We start from the raw sequence: 20534 nt of genomic DNA, 5'->3' as shown, positions 1-20534 counted from the left end.
GAGAGAATCAGAAATATCAATGATGAGAGAGAATCATTGATCATATGCCTCCTGCATGCCCCCTCCTGAGGATCCAGCCCACAACCCGGGCATGTGCCCTGACTGGGAATCAAACCGTGAACTCCTGGTTCATAGGTCAACACCCAACCACTAAGCAACACTGCCTGGGCAAATTTAACATTCTTTAAAGCCTTCCCCAAATCACCTTTGACTCGGTCATGAACCTACAAGCACTGGGTGGCCCCTGCTAGCTTTCATGGCACCTACCATACTAGTACATTTATCACACTGTATCATTAGTGACTCCATCTGTATCCCCCACGGCACTCTCACTTCTAAGAGGCCATGAGACTAGACCTGTTTCTAACTTGTTCATATTTTATCACCAGCTAAAATAGTACCTGGGTCACAGAACTGCTCAATAAATATTTGTTAAATGAAATAATATAAAATTATTTAAAAAAAATGATGATGAAGAGCCTGGCTGTTGTGACTCAGTGGTTGAGCGTTGACCTATGCACCATGAGGTCACAGTTCGATTCCCAGTTAAGGCACACCCCTGGGTTGCAGGCTCGATCCCCAGTAAGGGACGTGCAGGAGGCAACCAATCAATGATTCTCACTCATCTTTAATATTTCTCTCTCTCTCTCTCCCTCTCCCTTCTTCTCTGAAATCAATAAAAATGTCTTTTTAAAAAATGATGAAGAGCACTTATTGGGTTGTGGCTTTCAAAGGCTTGTATAGTAGAATATGTGTCGTAGGACATACTTTATTTTTTTAAATCTGTAAAAGTAAAAATTCTATGTGTCCTCTTAATGGAAAAGTTGCAAGCTATCTTACTAGTTTAGTCACAGACCTTGTGACGATAAAATAATTCTACGTATATAAATACTACATTTTGAGACAATGGCATTGTGAGATAGGTAAGGCAGGTGTTGTTACTTTTTATCTAAATCTCAGAGAAATTACAAAATTTATCCAAAAAGAATTCCAGACCAGTGCTTTTCCAACTGGTCTAACTTAACGTGTTAATCACCTCTTGTTAAATAAAGATGATATTACAGACCAACTACAAGATGAATATGAACTTTGGACTGCTTATCTACTAATAGAATTGTGTCATCCACCCAAAGTACCTCCGTTTTGTTCATGTGACCACTGACACACATGCATGGGGGTGGATGGAGGAGTGCAGTTTGTTGTAATAGGGCAAAGCAGCACTAAGTGCCTCGTGAAGGGATCAATGCCATGACCCTGACCTCAATGGCTAGGGTTTCCCAACCCTCTTTCATTTCAATGCAAATAGACTTTAGTGGAATATCAAGACATTCAGAAAAAGAAGAAAGGAGTTTAACTTCAATGAAGACACAACTCAAACACAGTAGTCTGGCATTAAGATTTTGTGTGTCCTGGAATTTTATAAAAAGGTCAATCTGAAATGAGTGCCCTATTTAATTTATTTAGGCCCATTTAGATGTTGAAGAGGGTATACTTTTTTTTTTAATCCTCACCTGAGGATATGTTTTTTTTTTAATGATTTTAGAGAGAGAGGGAAAGGGAAAGGGAAGGAAATAGAGAAACATCAATCAGTTGCTTTCTGTACATGACAAACCTGGGATCAAACTTGCAACCTTTTGTTATATGGGATGATGCTCCAACCAACTGAGCCACACTGGCCAGGGCAAGGGTATACTTTTTATCTGCAAAACCTTAGGACCCTCACTATAAATAGCTAATGTCAGTCTCAAAATTCAGTAGATAAACATAGTTTTATATTCCATGAAGTCTACTTTTGTGTGCATTCTGAAAACATGTCGAAATCTGTTTTGCTTTTTCCTGATGCCCTCCCACTCCTTCCTGAGTCACCAGGATTTTGGCATCAGATTGCAGTGGTGATGAAAACTGATGATGCAGCAGGTGGACAGGAAGGGGCAGTAGTGGAAAAAACTTAAAGGACATCCTGAGAGATCCAAGATAAATATTTGGCACATAAAAGCTTAGATATATATAGGCAGTTCCAGCCAAAGTTAGTCACTGAATTATTTCATAAGATAACTTGGCATCTAAAATATAAGCACATACCTGATAGCTGCTACCTTTCCAGAACTTTTTCATTTCTTTACGTCTCCAAGCAACAACTGAGGCAGTAATAAGTGTGCACGGTACTAAATAGAGGAGAGCAGGTTGCCCCTTTTTCATCAGCACCAGAACAACAAAGGTAATTATCATGCCAATAGCATAGGCTGCAAAAAGAATACCAAATATCAGTCATTTCTGAATGCTTCCAAAGGTGGATTTTAAAAGATTAAAAAAATATATTTCTATTGATTTCAGAGAGAGGAAGGGAGAAGAGAGAGACAGAAACATCAATGATGAGAGAGAATCAATGATCGGCTGCCTCCTGTACACCCCCTACTGAGGATCGAGCCCACAACCCAAGCATGTGCCTTTAACTGGAAACGAACCTAGAACCCTACTGTCTGCAGGGTGACCCTCTGTCCATTGAGCCAAATCAGCTAGGACTTTTTTTAAAAAATATTTTTATTGATTTCAGAGAGGAAGTAAGAGGGAGAGAGAGAGAGAGACAAACATCAATGATGAGAGAGAATCATGGATCAGCTGCCTCCTGCACACCACCTACTGGGGATCGAGCCTGCAACCCAGGCATGTGACCTGACCAGGAACCGAACTGTGACCTCCTGGTTCATAGGTCAACGCTCAACCACTGAGCCATGCCAGCCGGGCCAAAGGTGGATTTTTTAAATCCCTAGTTGGAAGTACTGGTTTTCAAGTATTTGAAGACGATTTTACCCTATGACTTATTTTCATAATTTCATTATTTTCCTAGACAATAATTAGGAGAGACACTATAGGGCTTTTGAACAATCTGGAAACTGGTTAGTATAAATACTAACCATCAATCATAGATAAATATAATAATTCAAGAAAGTCTCATGTATCTGTCACCATTAAGGATTTTGAGTTGTCTCACATTTTAGGTAACTAAAATTTAGACCTATAGGTACTAACGGTTGCTTTGAAAAAAATCTTCCTCACATTGATTATATATTTCCTGGTCTTGTGCAACAAGAGAATACCAAATATCATTTCATCTATTCTTAATGACTCAGGGTCTCATTTTGAACATGGAATCTGAGAATATTAGAGCTGGAAGGGCCTATTTCTAGCAACTGAGTCTACCTCCTCATTTTACAGATGAGGCAATGGAGGACCAGGGAAGTGAAGTGAGCTGGCTAAAGTGACACAGCAGAACTGACACAGTCCCTATTATTCACCTTTTCACCGAGTGTTCTTTTATTGTATCACAGTAACTGTGCTAGACTCTTAATTTGTTAATGCCCTTAGAGAGTACACACTTAATGGCCCCAGATTGCTCTTATTTTTCATTTTTTATCTCTTCATTCACTTATTGTTTCTAGTTATCAGGGTACCTATTTCTAGCAACACCCTTCTCTACTGCTAACCTACACTTTTAATTGTCTAGATTTAATTCGACTGTGGAATTGAAAACCTTGCTAGAACAGTACCTACTAGTAAATGGCAGGCCATTTACCTAAAAGAACTCTAGTGTATGGACTTTGATATATCTATTTGATATGTCCAGAAGTAGTATTTTTGGCTTCCTTCCTGCCCCTGCTTGTTCTCAACAATAGAAACAGAGAGATAAGTAACAACTATTTGCTGTTCTAGGTGAGATGTTATTGTGCCATAAATTCATTTATATAAATATGTAGTTATCCGTACAGTATTTTTTTAAAATCTAGTATTATATAATTTGACTACTTGTGTGCCAGGTGCTCTAATAAGCATCTTACATATAAAATGTAATGTTTTTCTTTCACATATAATTTCCTTGTTAAGCCTCAAAAACTTTGTGAAGTAGGTAGTGAAGTATAATTATTCCTTTTTGACGGGAAAAAAGATGTCTTATTTATTAGTCATGACAAATCAGAATTTAGAGCTCCTTATTTTTAGACTTCTATCTTTTCCTACATATAACACAATTCAACATCCTATCTAATAAAAGAGTAATATGCAAATTGACCATTATTCCAACACACAAGATGGCTGCCCCCATGTGGTCAAAGATCCTGCCCCCATGTGGACACAAGATGGCTGCCACAAGATGGCCAGCAGGGGAGGGCAGTTGTGGGCGATCAGGCCAGCAGGGGAGGGCAGTTGGGAGGGACCAGGCCTGCAAGGGAGGGCAGTTGTGGGCGATCAGGCCAGGAGGGGAGAGCAGCTGGGGGGGGACCAGGCCTGCAAGGGAGGGCAATTGGGGGCGATCAAGCCTGCAGGGGAGGGCAGTTAGGGGTGATCAGGCCAGCAGAGGAGGGAAGTTGGGGGCAACCGGGCCTGCAGGGAAGGGCAGTTGGGGGGGACCAGGCCTGCAGGGGAGAGCAGCTGGGGGGGACCAGGCCTGGAGGAGAGGACAGTTAGGGATGACCATGCCTATAGGGAAGGGCAGTTGGGGGGGAGGGGAGGGCAGTTAGGGGTGACCAGGCCTGCAGGAAAGGCAGTTAGGAGCAATCAGGCTGGCAGGTGAGCAGTTAGGCATCAATCAGGCTGGCAGGGAAGTGGTTAGGGGGTAATCAGGCTGGCAGACAGAAGCAGTTAGGGGCAATCAGGAAGGCAGGCAGGTGAGCAGTTGGGAGCCAGCAGTCCTGGATTGTGAGAGGGATGTCCAACTGCCCGTTTAGGCTCGATCCTATTAGGGGTCCCAGATTGGAGGGGATGCAGGCTGGGCAGAGGGGCATCCCCCCCGCCTGTGCACGAATTTCGTGCACCGGGCCTCTAGTAATAATAATAAAAAAAAGTTACCAATTGTGGAGGAGACATAGTATATAGAAGAAGAAGAACCAGTCTGCTCATCAAATCTTCTACAGTATGCAATCAACAGGCCTTAAAAGAAAAAACACTCCACGTTATTTTCTTAAAACCACCACAACTCATAGCACAACACTGTTTTCTCAACACAATATTTTCTCTCTACTTGGCTTTACTATGTAAATAAAACGTTTTTTTGGTGTGTATGTATTTTTCGTAAAAGCTAGTACTTTTTACCCATCCACAGGCACTTAGGACTCAGGGAAATGGTAAGAAAGGTGAGGAAGGACAAAGAAATATTAATTACTTCTAAACTATATTTTTAGTAGGCTAGGGTGAAGTTTATTCTATAGGTAGCCCAGTGAAGAAAATAATGCAGAGCTGCAATAACTGTCAGAGAAGACATGTTAAAAGCTGGTCAACTTCGCCCTGGCCGGTTTTGCTCAGTGGATAGAGCATCAGCCTGTGGACTGAGGGGTCCCAGGTTCGATTCCGGCCAAGGGCACATGCCCGGGTTGTGAGCTCGATCCCCAGTACGGGGCGTGCAGGAGGCAGCCGATCAATGATTCTCTCTCATCATTGATGTTTCTATCTCTCTATCCCTCTCCCTTCCTCTCTGAAATCAATAAAGAAATATATTTAAAAAAAAAAAAAGCTAGTCAACTCCATATGCTATATTGTTTTGTATTACAGTACCCTATAGGGCAATGTTTACTATGTTTCTAAATCACTTTTCCTAAATCATAACTAAATCACTTTTCCTAAAACATAACCATTATTTTAAAACAGAAGTAACAGAAATTACAATATATTTGGTATTATTGAATTAAACTTTTAAAAAGAGTTTTGAATATATTATATTTCCTTAAGGAAGAAGGTCAAACTGATCCTAGTTGCTTCCTCTAAGAGACTTTTTGAGCCATGGAAGATATACTTTGGTTGTTACCAATTGAGCTTGTCTTCTACCACTCAAAATGCTTTTTTCTTTCTTTATCATTGATCCCAGCTCTAGTGATAGCCAAGAAATACTTAATACAGATAGGTAACTTTTAACAAATACTATACATTTAACAAATTGAAATAATCTGTATTTTTTACTGAAATTGTTACAAACAATTGCTTACCTGGTACAATAATGTCTCCAAAACCCAATATGGAAACTGGCATGGGGCATACACTCATTACTGAGAAATATGCCAGCTTTGGTACTTTGATGACTACTGGTAACTGTAATTATTAAAAAAAAGAAAAAAAAAGGGTCACCAATAAACCCTCTTGGGAATCTTTACCCATACCTTTTATAAAAGGAAGAATTAATATTAGAATGATTGTTTTAACATTTTAAAACTGACATTTAGAAGAACTTGAAATTAGAAAACATAAACTAGACACATATATTCTGAATGTGTAGGAAGCTTGAAAGAGACATGTAGTTTTGGAAAAATGAAACACGTGTAGGGTTAACAGTATTAATTCTGGTATCCCCACATCTAACCTCTTTTTCATTTTTAGCAAAAATATGACTCAGGCCTTGAAACAGATTTTTTTTTTTTTTTTTTTGGCAATCTGGATTTTCTTCCCCCAAAGAAGAGTCTTGTCTCAGAGGCTATAATTTAAAGTCCAATGAACATATCTGAAATACAATCCTTACTTTCTCATGGGGAGCTGAGGGTTGAGCAGTGGCTTCCACCAAGTTTCCATCATTCTAGGATGAAACCCAAGTCAATAGGTATTTAATAATTTAGAATAACTAAGAAAAGGGCTATATTTTGTGAGAAATAAAGTTTTACAATACCTTAACATGCACTATATGACCAATTAATTACACAGGAAGGCAAATTATTAACTGGACACACATACATACACTGGCAGCCAGTTCTGTTTAACTGCCATCGCTACCTTTTCATTATTTCCAAAAGGTCCAGCTGCAAGTTCAACCATGATACTCTCGCCGTTCTAAAATTGAGATGAAAGAAATTGTCCAATCATTTAAAGAGAACAATCTGACAGTATTCAAGAATGATTTGGGCCTGTGGATTATAGCTTATCATAAATTAATTTTTTAAATGCACCAAAAGCCCAGCTGCTGTGGTACAATGGTTATTGCCAATGTATGAACCAGGAGGTCACAGTTCTATTCCAGGTCAGGACACATGCCCAGGTTGCCGGCTCGATCCCCAGTAGGGTGTGTGCAGGAGGCAGCCAATCAATGATTCTCTCTCATCATCGGATGTTTCTATCTCTCTCTCTCTCTTCCTTCCTCTCTGAAATCAATTAAAAAATACTTTAAAACTAACTAAATAAAATAAAATATACTTTTTCCCCCCTAAAACAGTCTCTGCAGATAGCAAAAATTGGAGTAATCTGAAACAAAATCCACCTAGCAACACTGTTCCACTTTATCAGAACTCAACAATTTTCAGAAACTGACAGATAAACCAAATACAGCTTATTCAAGTGAAGCTTTGAGCACTGGTCTGTATTGACAACTCATATCTAGAATTTCTAATGGGCTATAAATGTTTCTGCTTTTAGTTATATTATGTCATATATATTGTGTGTCCTTAGTCATTTTTAGTGATAACAATTAATGGGGACACAAGAAATACTAATTTTTTAATATTTAGATTTGTATTCAATATTGCTAACTGTATTTGAATAAATATACATTTGATCTCTGGCTACTCCCCACAGTAACAAAACAATGAAGCCAAACTTGAAGAGACCCATCCCTAAAGAACTTGAGATGCTTCTCTAGCCTAACTCCTGTCCAATGTCAGCCCTGCCTGCTTTTATGTCCCAATCCAAACATTAACCTTAGCTGAGTTCTCTCCCTTGTGTCTGGCTCAGGCTTCTTATGTGGGCTCTGTGACGAGCTCATTAAAAAGTTATTTCCTGCCAGTCAAGTTTGCTGTGGAGAGCAGAAACATTCTAAGGCAGCGAGCTTCATATTAGGATAAATATGTCACCAAAACAGATAGTGGGAAGGTAAATTAATGCTGAAGTTTAGGAAAACTGATTTACTAACAATAATATTTTACATGTGGGTGGGTGCAAAGGAGACATCACTGGAGTGTTTTTAGGAGTACTTTGCTGATACCTGAGCTAACTAGAAAGAAGGATAAAGTCCCGAGCTATAGAAATCTTTTCCTCATGTTAAGCTTCGGGTTACTGGAGGGTTAAGTTACAGAGTTTAGAAAAATAAACTAATATTGAATCCAGTTCCTTACAGCAATCTCCCATCATGTGATTCAATTTTCAGTTAAAAGAATTTGGCTTGTTTTCTAATTGTTATTTAAAACATTTAACTGAAGAACATCATTGATATCCTCTCAAACAGTCCAAGATATTTGAGTAACTACTATCTGCAAAATACTATAACAAAAACCATGGTGTATGAAATAAAAAATGATGCCCTAGCTGGTTTGGCTCAGTGGATAGAGCATCAGCCTGCAGACTGAGGGCCCCAGGTTCGATTCTGGTCAAGGGCACGTACCTGGTTGCAGGCTCAATCCCCAGCCCTCGTCAGGTTGCGTGTGGGGAAGCAACCAATTGATGTGTCTCTCTCACACCGATATTTCTCTCTCTCTGTCTCTTCCCCTCCCTTCCACTCTCTCTAAAAATCAATGGCAAAGTATCCTCGGGAGAGGATTAACAGCAAAAATGAAGACAGGCTCCTATTGTCAGTACTAATAGACACCGGCCCTGCTAACTCATTAAAAGTTTACTAATACCAGGGTTGAGACCATATTTAGACTGTCCAATATTTAATCCTTGAAATTTTCAGTGAGAACAACAAAAATAAGAAATTGCATATCTGATTTTCATTTTGAGTTACCTACTAAAAGGTCTATAACTTCAATAAAAACAAACCAGACTGAGAAGACTGTGTTAAAGTAAATCCGTAACAGTGAACAGAGCAAAGAGCACTTCAATCTTTCCACCTGATCAGACTACTAGGAATTCCTAGTTGGTGGGAACTAAGATGGAAAAAAAGGAGATAAAGAATTCCCTAAGCACAGAAGGAAGAAAGAGGGCTCAAAGACATCTCTATTATTACCCTACTTTTAAAATTCAAAAACTTTTTATGTATAGAGATTGGAAATAGTTTGCTGGCAGACACATTTGACATTTAAAAAGTGATAATAGTGTTAAAACAGAAAGGAAAAATTATTTTTAAAACAAGAATTTATATAGCTATAGCCACTGTAAAATTTATGTGTCATATGCTATGACAATCTGTTGACCTATGACAATGGCTTTCTAGAGAGAATGGTTTACTTTCATTATAAGATCTCTGATGGAGTGCCTTACAGAAACATTTTATTAAAGCAAATACATTGATACAAGCTAGGACAACTTTAGATAGAACTTTTAAAAAATGCTTTAGTAAGTTAACAATTTTTGTTATAATCCGTAATACTAGTTCTATGCTTTTGTAGGGTACTATTGCAAATAAAGTCAAGTAGTCAGATGGCTCATCATCAAGGCACAGAAAGGTGCTAGTAAGACGGTTGGGGCAGCTGTGACTTGGGGCAGCTGTGACTTGGGGCAATTTTAGCTCCCCAATGGGGCACATGCTTGGCTTACGCCATTATAGCAAGTACCTACTGGAAGTGCAGAGTTTTACAGTGATTTTACAGATGGCAGGGGCTAAAGAATGGATAAAGAACTAATGAAGAAAAAAGTAGTGATTATAATATCAAATATTAAATATGTGAAAGTGACAAAGGATAAAGAGATGATAGAAAGTTACAAAGCGAGATGCAAAATAAAATAGGGGAAGTGGGAGAATTAATAATTTAAAATATATTCATGAGATAGGAATGGGGACAAAGTAGAAAAATTGGGCAAATAATGAAAGACTACCACATTCACCCAACACCTCTCCCTTATTCCGAGAACAGCACCTTCATCTTATTGAGGAGTTAGTGGCAGAGCTGCAAACAGATGACCTAGGAGACGCCAGTTGTTATGATTCTAACATCATGGAAAAAGCCAGTCTGAGACCATGAACACATGGACAGAAGCAGAAAGGGAGCAGATGTAGCCCTGCGTCTAGTTTCTGCTGAGGCCAGCCCCATGCTGGCCTCTACACACAGCTTGGATAGATGGGACCTTTTAGGTACAGAAAGGTTAGGTTGGGTTCTGTTAGTTGCAACCAAAAGAATTTTACTGATGGAAGAGGGAAGATGAAATGCTAGTAACATGCCTTCACACAATGGATTAGAAACCTGAAGCACAAAGAGCTATCTGACTTATCCTGGGTTACGAGGGCACACATTAGGTCTTCAGATTTCCAATGTGGTGCTCTCAATGACAGCTACAGAAATGGGAGTAGCAATGCCACATTTTCATCATTATTGTTGTCTATTTTATCTACAGCAAACATTTACTGTTTCACAATAATAAGAAAAGATACTTTAAAAAGGGTAGGAAGCAAATTTATAGATATTCTCACATTCACATCAGTCAGGAGACATTTTTTATTTAGCAGAATGGCTTAAAGGCTTGAAAAAAATTCCTCCATTAAAAGGCTAATTTCAATGACAATTTTCTTAAGAGAATTAGAATTCACTCCGGGTAAACATCTGCAAAACCAATAATCTAAGAGCAGGTTTAAGATTCTCATCTTTTAGCATGTTTCTCATGGGTTTCAAAATATCATACCTTTGTGATGAATGGTGTTATGAAAACAAAAAACACATCATAGAGGAGGAGAAGGCCTAGAAGTATCACACATGACTGTTGAAAGAAACAAATTTAAAGGTCAAACTTCCCATATCTAAATTAAGAGATTATTTTTCAAGTTATAAATAAACATATGAACATACATTTGAACACTATTTTTAAAAGCATTAATGGTTATTACTATTTGTAGTTTTAGTCTACAAACCCCATTAAAACTTCTATGTCCTTTATCCTAGTCTTTTTATATAAAAAAAAGAATCACTGAATCAAAGAAATGTTCTTCCCTGATATTTAATCCTGCAAGAATTTTCTAAATTAGGCATATTATGTAAATGATTTAAAATATTTTAGCTAGCAAATCAGTGGTTACCTGGGACTGCGGTTTAGGATTGATTGCAAAAGGGCATGATAGAGCTTTTGAAGAGATGAGAAATGTTGTTTAATTTGATTGTGACGGTGGTTACAAAGTTATACATTTGTAAAATTTCAATAAACTTCACAGTTAAGAAGGGTGCATTTTATTATATGTAAATTATACCTCAGTAAAGTTGTTTTAAAAAGAAAATATTATAAAGAAAATATTATTGCCCTGGCCAAGTGGCTCAGTTGGTTGGAGCATTGTCCACACACCAAAAGGCTGCAGGTTCAATTCCTGGTCAGGGCACATACCTAGGTTGCAGGTTTGATCCCTAGTCAGGGCACATATGGGAGGCAACTGATTGATGTTTCTCTCACATCAATGTTTCTCTCTCTCTCTCTCTCCAAAATCAATAATAATTTAAAAAACATAAAAAGAAACAATTATTTTAGCTGTCAGAGTAGTATACCTTACCTTGAAGTTGGGTAACTTCAGTGTTTTAATTAAATTCAGGCAGAAAGCAATCCCCAAGATATCCTGTAAAATCCAAGCCCACCTAAAATCAAAAGAAGTTACTCTATTATTTTATCCAGTTATTTTCTGATGGAACTATTGTTTAAGTTTATTTTTTGTTGTTGACAGTATTTTCCCCCCACTTCCCTCTCCACCCAGCCCCCGCCCCACCCCAAGCCTTCACCCCACTATTATCTGTGTCCATGGGCTGTGCAAATATGCATTAAGTTCTTTGGTTAATCTTTTCCCATCCCCCCACCGCCCTCCCCTCTGAGATATGTCAGTCTATTCCTTAGATAGAACTTTTCAAAAGAATAGATCACTAAAGTAAAATTGTTCAATTGCTATTATTTGATTATTCAATAATCAAGCAGCAATTATAAAAATAAAATAAAAAACCTCTCCTATTTTCCATATTTGGTAATTTACTGCCTTAATAGAATAATTAATACTACTATACTCAGAAAAAGTTGAAAGACTACCTCAGAAGAATGTATATCAGACATAAATGCATATTTATCTTTAATCTTTGAATTTATACATGTCTCTTTCTAAAAAGGTCACGTATAACAAAGGATAGGTAGCTAGAACATAAAGGAAACAAGAGCTATGCAACATACTCTATCAGAAATTGATATGCATAATTCCCAATTGATTTATCTTACCTGAAGCTGCCTAAAATGTATGAACTTTGCTCCCAAATTTTAGGGTATTAAATCCTTTGGACTTTACTAATTTCATTAATAAAACATTAAATAAACTTAAATATAAATTTTTTCTGGTTATCCTTCCTGTAAATGGATGAATACCTGTATATTTTTCTTATATCTCCTTCTTTATTAAATAAGAGGTAGCCTACTCTAGTATATTTATATTCTTTTGCACTTTTTCCACTTAAAAACATATTCTGGAAATGACTGCATATCAATTCACAGAGATCTTCATTCTTTATAGCTGCACTGTACTCCACTGTGTACTTAATTATGGCTACATCATAAGTAAGCATATATGTAATTAAGTCTATTTTAGCTTAGATGTTTAAATTATGATTCATATTTCCTTCTCTATATGACCTCAAATCCATTAACACAAAATCTGCTTATTTAACAAGTAACTTTTTCAAGACTATGGTGTTCTGGGATAAAAGCAAAAACTTCCATAATAATCATAATGAACACAGTAGGTCCTCGGGTTACGCTCGAGATCCGTTCCTATGGCACAACGTAACGTGATTTTTGCTGTAAGTCAGAACCCACCTACATAAGCACCTACGTCACTCACATGGAGCACATACACAGCAGTAATGAAGTGAAACAGTAAAAAAATTTAAAAGAGAGTTAACAATTCCTGACCTTTACTTGTGGTAAATAAATAATAAAAAACATAAAGCATATATGAACATACGTCGAAATGACAGCTTTTTTTTTTTTTTTTTTTAAATAAATAAATGGGAGATGGCGATGTAACCACGAAACGACATACATCAAGTCTGACGTAACCTGAGGACTGCCTGTAATTATCAGGACAAGACATAAAATAATCCATCCATAATCTAAAAGCAAATAAACTTAGTACTTATACCTATCTTCATTTCTAAACACGGCCCAAACAGCAGCTACTGCTATGCACAGTCCAGAGAGAAAAATAAGTCTCACTTCAATGCTTTTGCCACGACACACAATCCTAAAACGACAACAACAAAAGAAACAGATGGGAATAGGTTAGTTTACCTTGCAGATGAAATAAAATGTTTATTTACTGTGAGAAATGACAAACATTAACCACAGTCACAAGAAAGCTATTGCAATACCAATTTAAAAGTCTTGATTTTAAATAAAACATAATAAAATGTGCATCAGTTCAATAGAACCTTCTGTGATGATAGAAATATTCCATATTGGGGCTCCATGTGGCAATTTCTTTTATTTTATTTCTTTAAAAATATATTTTTATTGATTTCAGAGAGAGGAAGGGAGAGGGAGAGAGATATAGAAACATTAATGATGAGAGAGAATCAATGACCAGCTGCCTCCTGGATGCTATCCACTGGGGATCAAGCCCACAACCTGGGCATGTGCTCTAACCGGGAATCAAACTGTGACCTCTTGGTTCATAGGCTGACACTTAACCACTGAGCCACAATGGCCTGGCCATGTGGCAATTTAGCACTTGAAATGTGGCTAATGAAACTGAGGAACTAAATTTTAAATTTTATTTAATTTTAATTAATTTAAATTTAAACAGCCACATGTATACTAAACTGCACGGATTTAAAATAAGACTCCTAACTTTTTCTTGTGTTGTTTTATATTACAGAAACCAACATTACAGGATGCCTTATAAGAAATACATACGTGCATTGTCCATATGGAATCTTACGAATTAGAGCAGCAAGACAGTTGTATAGACTCATTGCTGATGCTATGCAGAAAATTGCTATCATAACATAAACTAGGAAAAAAAAAAACACAAGACATTAAATTATATGAGAACAGAAAAAAATGTAACAAGAAAATATTTACAAAGCAATATTAATTCTTTAGCTTTCTCATTGGATCACAATACTTTCAATGCACTGACCATATTATGATCTGAATTGGTTACTAAACTGAAAATATTTAGATCTTGAGTTTTTAAGAGTAATTTATGTTGTTTTAATTCCTTTAATCATTGGAAGGATGATTGCTTAAGGAGGTGAAGCTGGCTCTACATTTACTATCATTCAAACTGACATGTTTGTTAAAGATTTTTATCAAGGGAGTTGTTGACATTTATGAATATTTAATTTTAATGTAAGAAATAGGAGAATGATAAGCCATTATAAACACTTTTTAAAAATTAAATTAAAAATTTTTAAATTGTCTCGTTTTACATATGTGTCCTTTTTTCCTGATTGACCGCCCCTCCCAACCATTCCCACCCCGGGTAAGCCCCCACCACCTCAGTGTCTGTGTCCATTGGTTATGCTAATATGCATGCATACAAGTCCTTTGGTTGCTCTCTAACCCCCCATCTCCCCTACCATTTGTCTCTGGGTCTATTTTTGTTCATCAAATTATGTTGATCATTATATCCCATATGAGTGAGATCATGTGATATTTATCTTTCTCCGATTGGCTTATTTTTCTTAGCATAATGCTCTCCAGGTCCATCCATGCTGCTGCAAATGGTAAGAATTCCTTCTTTTTTATAGCGGCATAGTATTTCATTGTGTAGATGTATCACCGTTTTTTAATCTACTCATCTACTGATGGGCACTTAGGTTGTTTCCAGATCTTAGCTATTGTTGTGCTGCTATGAACATAGGGGTGTATATATCCTTTCTGATTGGTGTTTCTGGTTTCTTGGGATATAGTCCTAGAAGTGGGATTACTGGGTCAAATGGGAGTTCCATTTTTAACTTTTTGAGGAAAGTCCATACTGTCTTCCACAGTGGCTGCACCAGTCTGCATTCCATAAACACTTTTTAAAATGCAGCTTAGGGATGAGAACTGACACCTTAGACATTAGCCATGCTGTCTATATTTTTCTAAGGTCGAATATATCTATAACTTGGCCTGCGGTAAAACCAAATCCATTTAAGCAAACCTCTTTGTTATGAAACAACTAGAGGCCCGGTGAACGAAATTCATGCATGGGGTGTGTGTGTGTGTGTGTGTGTGTCCCTCAGCCAAGCCTGCACCCTCTCCAATCTGGGACCCCTCAAGGGATGTCCCCTGCCAGCCTGATTGACACCTAACTGCTCCCCTGCCAGCCCGATTGCCCCTAACTGCCCTCCCCTGCCGGCCTGGTCACCCCTACCTGCCCTCCCCTGCAGGCCTGATCCCCCACAACTGCCCTCCCCTGCCAGCCATCTTGTGGTGGCCATCTTGTGTCTACATGGGGGCAGCCATCTTTGACCACATGGGCATGGCCATCTTGTGTGTTGGCGTGACGATCAATTTGCACATTACCTCTTTATTATATAGGAGGATACTAAGGCAATTAAAATTGACAAGAGTTTTTCTTTTCAAGTATTTTTAAAAATATATTTCCATTTATTTCAGAGAGGAAGGGAGAGGGAGTGAGACAGAAACATCAATGATGAGAGAGAATTCATGGATCAGCTGCCTCCTTCATGCCCCCAACTGGGGAATGAGCCTGCAACCCGGACATGTGCCCTTGTCCGGTATTTAACCTGGGACCCCTCAGTCCGTGGTCCAATACTCCATCAACTGAGCTAAACCAGCTAGGGCGACAAGTGTTTTTCTATAGTAGCTATACTTATTTGAGAATTCTTTAAAATAAAAAACATTTGGTCTCCTTGTTGTTAAAATAGGGGGGCTTATTGTACTCTAAAATAAAATAAAAATAATTCGTTTTCCGAACTTCATCAAAATTTCACAATAGAAACACAAATTTTACCTGAATTTTTCAAATTCCAATAAATTGCAGAAAACTATAACTGTTCTGCAGGTGAGAAAGAGAAAGTAATCTAGAGATGGTAAGTAAGGGATAGCCACTTTCTAATTGGTGATCTTAGACAAATTACTTTAGTCCCTGATTCTTGTCTTTAAAATGTGAAATATAATTATACCCATGTCAGGGTTATTGTGAGGATTTAAATAAGTTAATATATATAAAATGCTTAGAAAAGTATCTGGCACATAATTAGCTTTATATAACTCTTATTTGTTGTTATTTTAATTATTCTATATAATAAAGAGGTAATATGCTAATTAGACTGAAACAGTAGAACAACCGTCCAGACGACTTTCTGGACGAAGCCGGGGCTGTGAGGGCCGAGCCCCTTGCTTGAATTTCATGCATCAAGCCTCTAGTTGGTTATATATGGTAATATGAATAGTAAGATAGAGAGTCAAAGATTGTCAAATTAAGTTTGGTAAGTCATCCATCACAGGTCTCCAACCCAAGTTTTACAGCACTGATGGAAATGAGGCTCTTGGGCCCTAATAGATTTTAGGTGCCTCATTCAGTGTCATACTATACTTAAGAAAATTGGGCGTGGAAAGGAATTTGGTTAATATAACTGCCTTTAGTTACTTCCTTGAGCATGACAATCATAAAATGGTAAGGGGAACCCTACCAATTTAGTACAGTCCCATCTATACTATCTATACCAGGGGTGGGCAAACTTTTTGACTCGAGGGCCACAATGTGTTCTTAAACTGGACCGGAGGGCCAGAACAAAAGCATGGATGGAGTGTTTGTGTGAACTAATATAAATTCAAAGTAAAGGAGCGGAGGGGAGAGCAAGAGAACCGGATAGAACAGCCGGATCGGGCCCACGGGCCGTAGTTTGCCCACGGCTGATCTATACTAAAAATAACTTAGGGCCGTCACGATCTAAACGACCAGACGGATGACCAGTCACCAGGAAGTGCATGGAGCACCTCTCGGTCCCTCCCCCAAAGCCCACAGGCTCCTATCACAGCAAGGCTGGTGGCAGGGGGGGTGGGCGGGGAGGCAGGGGGGAGGGTGAGGAAAGGGGAGGCAGCGAGGTTGTTAGCCTCTGGCCCAGGGCCAGGCTGGAGGTCTAATGACCTTGCTGCTGCCACGGTGGCTGCAGATCAGGCCCAGAGAGAGAGGCAGTGCCTGATCAGCAGCTGCTGCAGAGGCTGTGGATCAGGACCAGAGATAGGCCCGGAGAGAGAAACAGCTGTCAGCAGGGCCTTCTGGATTTCCCAGAAGAACCAATGGCTGCCTAGGAAGGGGAGCTTTTTTTTTTTTTTAATAGATTTTATTGATTTTTTTACAGAGAGGAAGGGAGAGGGATAGAGAGTCAGAAACATCGATGAGAGAGAAACATCAATCAGCTGCCTCTTGCACGCCCCCCACTGGGGATGCGCCCACAACCAAGGTACATGCCCTTGACTGGAATCGAACCTGGGACCCTTGAGTCCGCAGGCTGACGCTCTATCCACTGAGCCAAACCGGTCAGGGCAAGGGGAGCTTTTGATGCTGACTGGCATAGAAACCGACCAATAAGAACCAAATCAGGGTGAACTGCGAGAAGCCAATGGCTGCCTAAGAGGCAGAGCTTCGGATGCTGACTGGCATAGAAACCGACCAATCAGAAGATAATCTGGGTGAAGTGCAAGAAGCTAATGGTTGCCTAGGAGGCAGAGCTTTGGACACTGACTGGCACAGAAACTGACCAATCAGAACCTACTCTGGGTGAACTGCGAAGGCAGAACCTAAGGTGGGGGCTGAAGAGGGGTTTTAAGGGCAACAGCTGTTTGAGGTAAGGTGTAAGGAAGCGGTTCAATTTTTGCATAACCGGTTTGGTAGTATAGTGAATATGGCTGGCTATCCAGATATAGGGATTATGTGTTTTTGTCTGCCAAGAGCATCTCCTCCTGCTGAAAAAGGCTTTCCCCCCCCATTTAAACAATCCTATCCTATATAATCTATCTATACTACTAAAAGGGTAATATGCTAATTAGATGGGTCAACTGGCCATCTTCCAGACGTCCAACTTCCTTCTGGACAAAACCATGGTGGTGGGGGCGAGATCAGGCTGGCAGAGGAGGGCAGTTGGGGGAAAGATCAGGCCTGCAGGGGAGGGCCGTTGGGAGCGACCAGGCTGGCAGCAAAGGGCCGTTGGGGCCAACCAGGCCAGCAGGGGAGGGCCGTTGGGGGTGACCAGGCGGGCAGAGGCGGGAGGGGCAGTTAGGGGCGACCAGGCTGGCAGGGGAGAGCAGTTGGAGGCAATCAGGCCAGCAGGGAAGAGTAGTTGGGGGCAATCAGGCTGGCAGGGGAGCAGTTAGGGGTGATCATGCAGGCAGGCAGAGGTGATTAGGGGCAATCAGGCAGAGGCAGTTAGGGGTGATCAGGCAGGCAGGCAGAGAGGTTAGGGGCGATCAGGCAGGCAGGCAGAGTGGTTAGGGGGCAATCAGGCAGGCAGGCAGGCAGAGAGGTTAGGGGCGATCAGGCAGGCAGGCAGAGTGGTTAGGGGGAAATCAGGCAGGCAGGCAGAGTGGTTAGGGGCGATCAGGCAGGCAGGCAGGTGAGTGTTTAGGAGCCAGCGGTCCCAGATTGCACGAGGGATGTCCGATTGGAGAGGGTGCAGGCTGGGCTGAGGGAACCTCCTGTGCACGAATTTCATGCACTGGGCCTGTAGTTATCTTACCTAATAAAAGAGAAACATTCAAATTAACCATCACTCCGCTACGCCCACAGCCAATCAGAGTGCGTATGCAAATTAACCCAACAAAGATGGAGTTTAATTTGCATATGCAGGCATGGAGCGGTGTGAAGCCTGCTATGAGGGGAAGGGGGGCGGTGGAGGGAGCTACTGGAGTGGTGCTCCAGACAGAAGCGAGGACTTCCTGGCTCCGGGCAGCCCACGAGCGGGGATGTGCCAGCTCCCAGGCAGCTGGGGAGTGGGGATGTGCCGGCTCCTGGGCGGCCAGGGAGAGGGGACTTGACGGCTCCCGGGCAGCTGGGGTGGGGAGCGGGGACTTGCTGGATCCCGGGCGGCTGGGAGTGAAGCCAGGGGAAGGAAGGCCTATTCTTGCACGAATTGTGCAACAGGCCTCTAGTTTAACATATTAAGAAAAGGCAGCATATTGAGCCTTATGTGATATTCGTAAGATTTAATTCACCACTTAAAAGTGAATTAAATCTTACAATAATCACATAAGATATTCTCAGAGTTATAACTAAATCCCATGTTCTGGGATAACCTTGAGGTTTAATGATTTTTCTCCTACATAAAAAATTACATTTATAAACAGGGTCAACTTTTATTTGATTTTATATTATACTAGAGGCCCAGTGCACAAAATTCGTGCATGGGGGTGTGTGTCCCTCAGCCCAGCCTGCACCCTCTCCAATCTGGGACCCCTTGAGGGATGTCCGACTGCCCGTTTAGGCCTGATCCCGGTAGGATCGGGCCTAAACGGGCAGTCGGACATCCCTCTCACAATCCAGGACTGCTGGCTCCCAACCACTCACCTGCCTGCCTGCCTGATTGCCCCTAACCGCTTCTGCCTGCCAGCCTGATCACCCCCTAACCACTCCCCTGCCAGCCTGATTGATGCCTAACTGCTCCCCTGCCAGCCTGTTTGCCCCTAACTGCCCTCCCCTGCAGGCCTGGTCACCCCTGCCCTCCCCTGCAGGCCTGGTCACCCCTAACTGCCCTCCCCTGCAGGCCTGGTCACCCCTAACTGCCCTTCCCTGCAGGCCTGGTTCCCCCAACTGCTCTCCCCTGCAGGCCTGGTCACCCCTAACTGCCCTCCCCTGCAGGCTTGATTGCAAATTAACTGCCCTCCCTTGCAGGTGTGGTTCCTCCCAACTACCTTCCCTTTCTGGCCTAAACGCCCACAATTGCCCTCCCTTGCAGGCCTGTCCCTCCCAACTGCCCTCCTCTGCTGGCCATCTTGTGTCCACATCGGGGCAGCCATCTTTGACCACATGGGGGCAGCCATTTCAGTGCATGAAATTCGTGCACAGGTGTTGGAGTGATGGTCAATTTGCATATTACTCTTTTATTAGATAGGATTAGATAGGATAGAGGTCTGGTGCATAGGTGGGGGCCAGCTGGTTTGCCCTGAAGGGTGTCCCGGATTAGGGTCGGGGTTCCCTTGGGGCGTGGGGCGGCCTGGGCGAGGGTCCTGTGGTTGTTTGCAGGCCGGCCACATCACCCGGCAACCCAAGTGGAGGCCCTGGTATCTGGGTTTTATTTATCTTCTATAATTGAAACTTTGTAGCCTTGAGTGGAGCCAAGCCTCCTGCTTGTTCCCAAGCCGTAGCCATTTTTGTTAGGATTTATTTATCTTCTATAATTCAAACTTTGTAGCCTTGAGCAGAGACCAAGGCAGGCAGGGCTGCAGAAGCTTGGCTTCCTCCATCGCCGGGGGCAAGTCAAGCCTCCTGCTCTCTCCAGCTCTGTGGCTGCTGCCAATTTGTTGGGATTTATTTATCTTCTATAATTGAAACTTTGTAGCCTTGAATGGAGGCCTGGGCCCGCCAGGGTGTGCAGAAAGCTTGGCTTCCTCCATTGTCGGGGAAATCCAAGCCTCCTGCTGGCTCCATGGCTACAGCCATCTTGGTTGGGTTAATTTGCATACTCGCTCCTGATTGGCTGATGGGCGTGACTTGTGGGTGTAGTGGAGTGATG

At 40.9% G+C, this 20534-nt stretch overlaps 1 protein-coding gene across 5 annotated transcripts in view; it reads right to left on the bottom strand.

Annotated features, from left to right (window-relative positions):
• SPPL2A (signal peptide peptidase like 2A) overlaps positions 1 to 20534 on the bottom strand; it is a 53737-nt gene that overhangs the window by 11212 nt on the left and 21991 nt on the right. For 2 of the 5 annotated variants that reach the window (XM_080648102.1, XM_080648101.1), the window contains exons 7-14: positions 13765 to 13861; positions 12992 to 13093; positions 11372 to 11453; positions 10519 to 10593; positions 6748 to 6804; positions 5973 to 6075; positions 4843 to 4923; positions 2083 to 2243 (exon numbers count right to left, since the gene is read on the bottom strand). In XM_080648102.1, coding sequence (XP_080504228.1) covers positions 2083 to 2243; positions 4843 to 4923; positions 5973 to 6075; positions 6748 to 6804; positions 10519 to 10593; positions 11372 to 11453; positions 12992 to 13093; positions 13765 to 13861 — 758 coding nt within the window. Of the gene's footprint in view, positions 1 to 2082; positions 2244 to 4842; positions 4924 to 5972; positions 6076 to 6499; positions 6554 to 6747; positions 6805 to 10518; positions 10594 to 11371; positions 11454 to 12991; positions 13094 to 13764; positions 13862 to 20534 lie in introns of all 5 variants that reach the window. The other 3 variants (XM_080648100.1, XM_080648103.1, XM_080648104.1) reach the window with 3 other exon arrangements.

The sequence above is a fragment of the Plecotus auritus genome (genome assembly GCF_963455305.1).
Source record: "Plecotus auritus genome assembly, chromosome: 1".
In the NCBI taxonomy this organism is placed as follows: Eukaryota; Metazoa; Chordata; class Mammalia; order Chiroptera; family Vespertilionidae; genus Plecotus; species Plecotus auritus.
This window is presented reverse-complemented; position numbering and strand designations above follow the sequence as displayed.